At 54.2% G+C, this 9,446-nt stretch overlaps 1 protein-coding gene across 1 annotated transcript; it reads right to left on the bottom strand.

Moving 5' to 3' along the window:
• Positions 1 to 3,409: 3,409 nt before the first annotated feature.
• On the bottom strand, positions 3,410 to 8,512 carry RPS28 (ribosomal protein S28). Its single transcript, XM_075341332.1, has 4 exons — positions 8,413 to 8,512; positions 7,658 to 7,705; positions 5,141 to 5,303; positions 3,410 to 3,499 (listed from the first exon to the last, which is right to left on the bottom strand). The coding sequence occupies exons 1-3, from the start codon at positions 8,449 to 8,451 to the stop codon at positions 5,181 to 5,183; spliced, it is 210 nt and encodes a 69-aa protein (XP_075197447.1). The 5' UTR covers positions 8,452 to 8,512; the 3' UTR covers positions 3,410 to 3,499; positions 5,141 to 5,180.
• Positions 8,513 to 9,446: the final 934 nt, after the last annotated feature.

The raw sequence follows: 9,446 nt of genomic DNA, 5'->3' as shown, positions 1-9,446 counted from the left end.
AGGGTAAGTGTCTTGTTTTATTTCTCTGTGTTTGTATGTTTGTGTCTTCTATCAGATATCTTTTTTTTTGGACTACACTGGATTCCTTGGACTATGGTGGAGCTGCGTGGAGGTTTTTTAAAAAATAAAATGGTAAACAAGGGAAAGTTTTGGGTGTATTTATTGAAATTGTTATTTTGTGTGTGTCATTTTTTTTTTTATTACTGAGTTAGTAATGGGGGTATCTGACAGACGCTTCTCCATTACTAACCCCTGGCCTTGATTCCAGCTGACATTACACAGCTGACATCAACCCCATAAATCATTTCGCCAATTGCCATCGCACCAGGGAAATCAGAAAGAGTCGGTGAGAAGCATCAGAACTGTCACATCGAATGTGATGCAGCACTTCAGAAACAGCTGCGGGCTGCTATTTTTAGGCTGGGAAGGGCCCAATAACCATGGGCCTTCCCAGCCTAAGAATATCAGTCCCCAGCTCTCTGCTTTACTATTGCTGATTATCAAAAATAGCGGGGACCCGAAAACTTTTTTTCTTTTAATTATTTAATTGGTTAATAGCTGTAAAATCTCTCTTTCGGTTAGAAACGATTTAGTGACAAAATATATAATTGATGGAGGAAGGGTCAACTAGATGGACTGGGGGCTTTTTTCAGCCTATGTGTGAGAGTCCTGCATATACTGAGGACCTGATCATGTGACCCCCTGACTCCTCCCCTCCATGTGCAGTGTAGTGTCACAGTGATTAACCTGTCACAATGAATAAACCTTTACACCGCCAGTCCGCTGGGAAAGCCGCCAATATTCAAGGCTGCAGTGGAGTGCCACAGTGATTAACCTTTACACCGACAGCCCGCCGGGAAACCCAATATTCAACTCTGCAGTGTAGTGCCATGGTGATTAACCCTTACACCCTCATCTGTATAAAGCTAGCTGTATACAGATTGTGCAGCTGTATACCCTTGGGGGAGCTGTATACCCTTTGGGGGGGAAGGACAGCTCTATACCATTGGGGGGAGGGGAGCTCTATACTCTTGGGGGGAGAGCTATATACCCTTTTGAGGATAGCTTTATACCCTTGGGGGAGGGGAGCTGTATACCCTTGGGGGAGAGCTGTATACCATTGGGGGAAGGACAGTTGTATACCTTTAGGGAGAGCTGTATAGCAGGGAGGTGAGCTGTATACCCTTTGGGGGAAGGAGAGTTGTATACCCTTGAGGGGGACAGCTGTATACCTTTGGGGGGAGCTATATACTAGGGAGGCAAGCTGTATACCCTTAGGGAGGAGAGCTGTATACCCTTGAAGGGGATAGCTGTATACCTTTGGGGGAGCTATATATCAGGGAGGTGAGCTGTATACCCTTGAGGGGAGAAGAGCTGTATACCCTTGGGGGAAAGCTGTATACCTTGGGGGGGGGGGGGAGCTGTATACCCACAGCAGAGTCCTGCATACACTGAGGAACTGATCATAATGGGCGTGCCAAGCGTTAGCTGGCTGGAAACAGATAGTCATATAAAGGGTAGTCTCACCGGTTAATGTGCTGCCACACTCGGCTTTGCTATTTTGTACCCTCCTTTACACTATACATTTTGTTTGTATTTTTTTGAAAAACACTCTTTACAAAATATTATAAAGGATTTTTTTGTCTTTGTCATATAATATTCTTAGATTTTCAGATATTTCCTCTGTATTGTATACTTATTCTTTATTCTTTTATTCATGTACAGTACAGACCAAAAGTTTGGACACACCTTCTCATTCAAAGAGTTTTCTTTATTTTCGTGACTCTGAAAATTGTAGATTCACATTGAAGGCATCAAAACTATGAATTACCACATGTGGAATGAAATACTTAACAAAAAAGCTGCTTCGCCACGTCACGGCAAATCTCATTTGAAGCAGTCCTACACTAAAATATTTTTATAAAATGTGCCATACGGCCTCACATATGAATAGTAGAACTGCTCTTAGCAGCACTCACCTGGTCTGTGGCTTACCGACTGCCCAAAGCGGTTGTGTGTCCACCAGATTCCCTGCCTGGGCCTCCCAGAGCTGTAGAGCTCGTTCTGAAATCCTCCACCGGCAGAAGTGATTGTAACAATGGCTGCCAGCGTTCTCAGAGGAGGAGGAGGGAGCCGTGGGCGTGACTAAAAAAGTGCGGGAATCTGGTGCCCCACAGTGCTCAGTGAGGGGGGAGGAGAACACCTAAGTATGCTCCAGCCCTCACTGCCGACGTCCAGTCGACCGTCCCGCCCTTACCCCTGACTGGCAGGCCCGGGGGCGGGAGTTATGGTACTAGGCCGCAGAAGCTGGGGACTAAATTTAATAACGCGGCCGGCAAACAGGCGCGGTAGTCCCGGTCGTCACAAAAAAACAGCAGCCGCTGCAGCGTCTGTAACACAGGCGCTCCATGCACCGTCCCCAAGGGGACACAGAGTACCTTATAGATGCAGGGCCTGTCCCTGATGATACTCAGTCTCCTGTCCGTCAGATTCCCCCAGGGGCTGCGGAGGGAGCCCGGTCCCAGTGAATGGTGACCGGTTAGGATCCCACTTCTCCCAGAGCCTCTAAGGGATGGGGAAGGAAAAACGGCATGTGGCTCCAGCCTTTGTACCCGCAATGGGTACCTCAACCTTAACAGCACCGCCGACTTAGTGGGGTGAGAAGGGAGCATGCCGGGGGCCCTGTTAGGGCCCTCTTTTCTTCCATCCGATACAATCAGCAGCTGCTGCTGACTAAAATGGGAGCTTGAGTGAATGTGTGCCTCCTTCAACACAAAGCATAAAACTGAGGAGCCCGTGATGCACGGGAGGGTGTATAGGCAGAGGGGAGGGGTTACACTTTTTAAAGTGTAATACTTTGTGTGGCCTCCGGAGGCAGAAGCTATACACCCAATTGTCTGGGTCTCCCAATGGAGCGACAAAGAAATGTTATTTATTAACTATTTTGTGTCACAGAAATCTCTGGTTTAACGGTATAAAAATTCAAAAGTTGAAAATTGCTAAATTTTCTAAATTTTTGCCAAAATTCAATTTTTTTCATAAACGCAAAAAATATTGTCCTAAATTTGGTACTAACATGAAGTCCAATATGTGACGAAAAAACAATCTCAGAATCACCGGGATCCGTTGAAGCGTTCCAGAGTTATAACCTCATGAAGTGACACTGGTCAGAATTGCAAAATTTGGTCTGGTCATTAAGGTAAAAATTAGCTCCGTCACTAAGGGGTTAAGGTGAAAACAGGCTGGGGGCTGAAGGGGTTAAGGCTAACCTTATTAACATGTAATCGTCTTTATAGCAGCGGCAGCCGTGTATTTTATACATCGTGTTATTACTGCTGCAAATATCCAGTGTGAACAGCGTCTGGAGTTTTGCGCCTCAATAAATACACAACAGCCGGGGACGGAGAAATGTGTCTGTAGAAACCTTTATTAGCAACCAACAAAAAATCTGTTTTGTGAAGCGTCAGTGTCCGGAGGCCGCGGCGACGACGACCGCCATCTGCAAGAAAGAAAAACAAATTACTGACAGCAAAACATATAAACCCCGATCCCTGCACAGCGTGACCACTTTATACTCAGGTGAGAACAGATTGCCATGGCTTTTCTTCAGGGCCATGATGAGGTGCAGTGTAAAGCATGGTGGACAGGCCAAGAATGGCAAACACCTAAGTGGAGCGCAAACACCAATACCACCTCACAGCACCTTCAGGCCCAGATTGCAGCAGATCTCTTGGTCAGAACCAAAGTCCAATTACTGACACTAGATCAGCAGAGTCAGCAGCAAACCAGAGGCGGGAAGTGAGACCGGAGCTATAAGACACACCTCCCATGAGAAAACAAAACCTCTGCAGGTTTTCCCCTCCGCTCTCTATACAGCCACATCTGCAGGTTTTTCCCTCCGCTCTCTATACAGACACATCTGCAGGTTTTTCCCTCCGCTCTCTATACAGCCACATCTGCAGGTTTTTCCCTCCGCTCTTTATACAGCCACATCTGCAGGTTTTTCCCTCCGCTCTCTATACAGACACATCTGCAGGTTCTCCCCTCCGCTCTATACAGCCACATCTGGAGGTTTTTCCCTCCGCTCTCTATACAGCCACATCTGCAGGTTCTCCCCTCCGCTCTCTATACACAGACACATCTGCAGGTTTTTCCCTCCGCTCTCTATACAGCCACATCTGCAGGTTTTTCCCTCCGCTCTCTAGACAGACACATCTGCAGGTTTTTCCCTCCGCTCTCTATACAGACACATCTGCAGGTTCTCCCCTCCGCTCTATACAGCCACATCTGCAGGTTTTCCCTCCGCTCTCTATACAGCCACATCTGCAGGTTCTCCCCTCCGCTCTATACAGCCACATCTGGAGGTTTTTCCCTCCGCTCTCTATACAGCCACATCTGCAGGTTTTTCCCTCCGCTCTCTATACACAGACACATCTGCAGGTTTTTCCCTCCGCTCTCTATACACAGACACATCTGCAGGTTTTCCCTCCGCTCTATACAGACACATCTGGAGGTTCCTAGTTGACAAAGCAGGAAAGCTTTATTCTGATTTCATGTCAGATAGTGAGAAAATCCTGCAGATGTGTCTTTATAGAAAGTGGAGGGAAAAACCTGCAGATGTGTCCATATAGAAAGCAGAGGGAAAAACCTGCAGATGTGTCTGTATAGAGCGCGGAGGGAAAAACCCGCAGATGTGTCTGTATAGAGCGCGGAGGGAAAAACCTGCAGATGGGTCTGTATATAGAGGAGGCAAACTAAAGGCCCCGTCACACACAAATCTGTGGCAGATCTGTGGTTGCAGTGAAATTGTGGACAATCAGTGGCAGGTTTGTGGCCGTGTACAAATGGAACAATATGTCCATGATTTCACTGCAACCACAGATCTGCCAAAGATGTATCTGTGTGTGACGGGGCCTTGAGGGTTTCAACTATGTATTTATGCACGCGCCTATGTATCCTTTATCTTGGAGACTCGTGTGGTGCGGTCATTCCTGGTGTGTGGCAAAAAAAGGCAAAACCCGGGGGGTGCATGGAGCTTCTATTGCACGAGGCGCCCCTCATTCAGTATATTATATGGTAAATGTAATGTGTGGAGCCCCCCGCAGCCGTCCTCTCCTCCGGAGCCGTGGTCAGTACTTACCCCGCAGTGTCTAGCGCAGCCTCCTTTACCCCCGCAGTATCTAGCGCAGCCTCCTGGCTTCTCGCTCAGATTCCAGCAGCGTCAGGACGTCTCCTTCTCGGACCGGCCCCTTCACATTCCTTATGATGGATCGGTTGCTGTCATCCATGAATTCTACACGGACCTGTAGAGATCGGAGGGGAAGGTAAGAATCTGGGAAGAGGTACGGGGGGGTATAACCCATACACGACCTTGGACGTCCCGCGTACACTATGGTGGGGAGGGAGGTCCCGGCCCCGGATGTACAGGCTGCGTCTTCACTCATGTGTCACGGCGATTGCATGAAGCTGCCAGCTCATAGCGGGGCACCGAGACCCCACACCGGCAGGGACGTGTGCAGCCCCCCCTCCCCCCAACAACTGCTGCGATTAGAATCTCTGACTAATGAACAGGCAATGAAATTAGCTAAAACACCGAGGTCCAACTATGACTGGTGCAACATCAGCATCAACCACAGCCTGGAGCCTGGCAACGGGATGGGGCGCGCTACTACAGGACGGGGGGGACCGGGATGGGGCACGCCACTACAGGACGGGGGGGACCGGGATGGGGCACGCCACTACAGGACGGGGGGGACCGGGATGGGGCACGCCACTACAGGACGGGGGACCGGGATGGGGCACGCCACTACAGGACGGGGGACCAGGATGGGGCACGCCACTACAGGACGGGGGACCAGGATGGGGCACGCCACTACAGGACGGGGGACCAGGATGGGGCACACCACTACAGGACGGGGGACCAGGATGGGGCACACTACTACAGGACGGGGGACCAGGATGGGGCACACTACTACAGGACGGGGGACCAGGATGGGGCACACTACTACAGGACGGGGGACCAGGATGGGGCACACTACTACAGGACGGGGGACCAGGATGGGGCACACTACTACAGGACGGGGGACCAGGATGGGGCACACTACTACAGGACGGGGGACCAGGATGGGGCACACTACTACAGGACGGGGGACCAGGATGGGGCACACTACTACAGGACGGGGGACCAGGATGGGGCACACTACTACAGGACGGGGGACCAGGATGGGGCACACTACTACAGGACGGGGGACCAGGATGGGGCACACTACTACAGGACGGGGGACCAGGATGGGGCACACTACTACAGGACGGGGGACCAGGATGGGGCACACTACTACAGGACGGGGGACCAGGATGGGGCACACTACTACAGGACGGGGGACCAGGATGGGGCACACTACTACAGGACGGGGGACCAGGATGGGGCACACTACTACAGGACGGGGGACCAGGATGGGGCACACTACTACAGGACGGGGGACCAGGATGGGGCACACTACTACAGGACGGGGGACCAGGATGGGGCACACTACTACAGGACGGGGGACCAGGATGGGGCACACTACTACAGGACGGGGGACCAGGATGGGGCACACTACTACAGGACGGGGGACCAGGATGGGGCACACTACTACAGGACGGGGGACCAGGATGGGGCACACTACTACAGGACGGGGGACCAGGATGGGGCACACTACTACAGGACGGGGGACCAGGATGGGGCACACTACTACAGGACGGGGGACCAGGATGGGGCACACTACTACAGGACGGGGGACCAGGATGGGGCACACTACTACAGGACGGGGGACCAGGATGGGGCACACTACTACAGGACGGGGGACCAGGATGGGGCACACTACTACAGGACGGGGGACCAGGATGGGGCACACTACTACAGGACGGGGGACCAGGATGGGGCACACTACTACAGGACGGGGGACCAGGATGGGGCACACTACTACAGGACGGGGGACCAGGATGGGGCACACTACTACAGGACGGGGGACCAGGATGGGGCACACTACTACAGGACGGGGACAGGGGAAACATTACTACATGATGGGGACAAAGGGAACATGAGCAAAACAAGAAAGTTAACACCAGTACATATAGAATGTTGCTCAGAGAACCCCATCTGAATGCTGCAGTGGGCAGTACTGTAGGCGATGCAGCGTCACATGACCGCTGCAGCCGATCACCAGATGCTTCACTGTGCAGGGCATGTGAACACAATCCGGACAGCTTGTCCTGGACGCAGTGTCTGCTCTCCTGCGTGCCTTGTGTGCTGCTCGCCGCAGGAGACCACAGCTGTAAGTGCCCACGGTCAGGGTTTGGGCTGCTGCGGTTTCTCCCTGTAACACTTGCAGCTGCACAGCAATATATTGACCTCCTGTGGCTCTGGAGGCCGCACCGCAGGTCAGTTTACTCTGCGGGAAAATCAAGCCCAGTGCGCAGATTTCTAAAAATCATCCACTGCTTGTTCTGGAAAACACATCCAAATCTGTGACCCCTGATCATAGGCACACACCGCACAAGCCGGGGAGAAGCGGCCGCTGATGGGAAGAGCGACGCGTCCATAAGACAGTCACCATCAGAGCGAGGGCAGGGACCCCCCTCATGTGTCTGCCCCAAGGAGGGCGGTAAGAGGCCTCACCTGTGTGCACTGTCCCTGAGACCCCGTCCTTCCAAGAACCTTAGTAACCTGCGGAGAAACGTACAGCCATTACAAACACGGCGAGAACCACGCAGGAGTGCCGCACAGACGAATAGGGGGGGGGGGGGGGGTGAGAGACGGAGGGCCGCGCAGACAGAGGGGGGGGGGGGACAGGCACTGAGGGCCGCACAGACAGGGGGAGGGGGGGGGTGGAAGACAGGGACGGAGAGCCGCACAGACAGGGGGGGGGGGGACAGGGCCGCACAGAAAGGGGGGGGGGAAGACAGGGACGGAGGGCCGCACAGAAAGGGGGGGGGGGGACAGGGACTGAGGGCCGCACAGAAAGGGGGGGGGGGGGAAGACAGGGACTGAGGGCCGCACAGACAGGGGGGGGGGGGAGACAGGGACTGAGGGCCGCACAGACGGGGGGGGGGGGGAGGTGATAGGGACTGAGGGCCGCACAGACGGGGGGGGGGGGGGGGGGGGAGGTGATAGGGACTGATGGCCGCACAGACGGGGGGGGGGGGGGGGGGGGCGGAAGGTGAGGGGGGGGCAGGGGGGGTACAGGGAAGGAGGGCCGCGCACACTTTGCCCGGGGATTGCCGCGCGGGGTGGGACAGGCCTCTGCAGGCACACAGCAGACCCGCTCTCCCCGCGCCGCAGTAGCGCACGCCCTCAGCCCTCCGGCTTCCCGGTCGGTGCGGCAGCAATGTACCGGCACCAGCGCCCGCTCCCCGGCCGGTCTCTGTACTTACTCGGGCGAGCTTGATCGGCTGCACGCGGCTGGCGTCCATTACTGCGGCTGGTAGCAGGCGGAAAGAGGGGGTCACGTGTGCACGGCAGCGTATAGATCGCAGCGTCCCGGAAGGGGCGGGGCTTACTAAGTGCGGCGCAAGTCAAGATTGGAGTGGATTTCGTTAGGTGGTGACGTCACTAGAAGGGGCGGGGCTTCCGCTATGACTCGCAGTGAGAGGCCCGTGCTGCGGCTTCCGGCGAGGCGGAGGAACATAGTGCCCCTGTGCGCGGAGGGATTTATCCATCTATCACTGCTGGGAGAGCGTGAGACGCGCGGAGGAATCCCGAGGAGTGAGGCACATAGGTGTACAAATCAGCACGGAGCACAGTCATAGAGAAGTCCAGGAAGAAAGGGTTAATATTTATTACTGGGACTCTTTGTTTCCCCCTCTGTGAGGTGAATGCGGCAGTGCACAGAGCAGCCACAGGGGGCGCTGGCGGTCGCATGCTGTGACTGTTTTGTGCAGTGTTAGGGCGGATCTTCTTTCCCTCCCTCACAGAGGTGTATATCTCCAGCGTCCCCTGGTCTCCGGCCATTTCTCGCTGTGAGGTGAATGCGGCAGTGCACAGAGCAGCCACAGGGGGCGCTGGCGGTCGCATGCTGTGACTGTTTTGTGCAGTGTTAGGGCGGATCTACTTCCCCCTCCCCCGCAGTGTATATATCCAGCGTCCCCTGTTCTCCGGCCATTTCTCGCTGTGACTGGTTTGTGCAGTGTTAGGCCGGATCTTCTTTCCCCTCCCTCACAGAGGTGTATATATCCAGCGTCCCCTGTTCTCCGGCCATTTCTCGCTGTGTCCCCTCCCCCGCAGTGTATATGTCCGGCGCCCCCTGGTCTCCGGCCATTTCTCGCTGTGTCCCCCTCCCCCGCAGTGTATATATCCAGCGTCCCCTGGTCTCCGGCCATTTCTCGCTGTGTCCCCCTCCCCCGCAGGTGTATATATCCAGCGTCCCCTGTTCTCCGGCCATTTCTCGCTGTGAGGTGAATGCGGCAGT

This window comes from Anomaloglossus baeobatrachus, chromosome 3 (assembly GCF_048569485.1).
Source record: "Anomaloglossus baeobatrachus isolate aAnoBae1 chromosome 3, aAnoBae1.hap1, whole genome shotgun sequence".
Lineage (NCBI taxonomy): Eukaryota > Metazoa > Chordata > Amphibia > Anura > Aromobatidae > Anomaloglossus > Anomaloglossus baeobatrachus.
The sequence above is the reverse complement of the archived record's forward strand: the minus strand, read 5'-3'. Positions and strand labels throughout refer to the sequence as shown.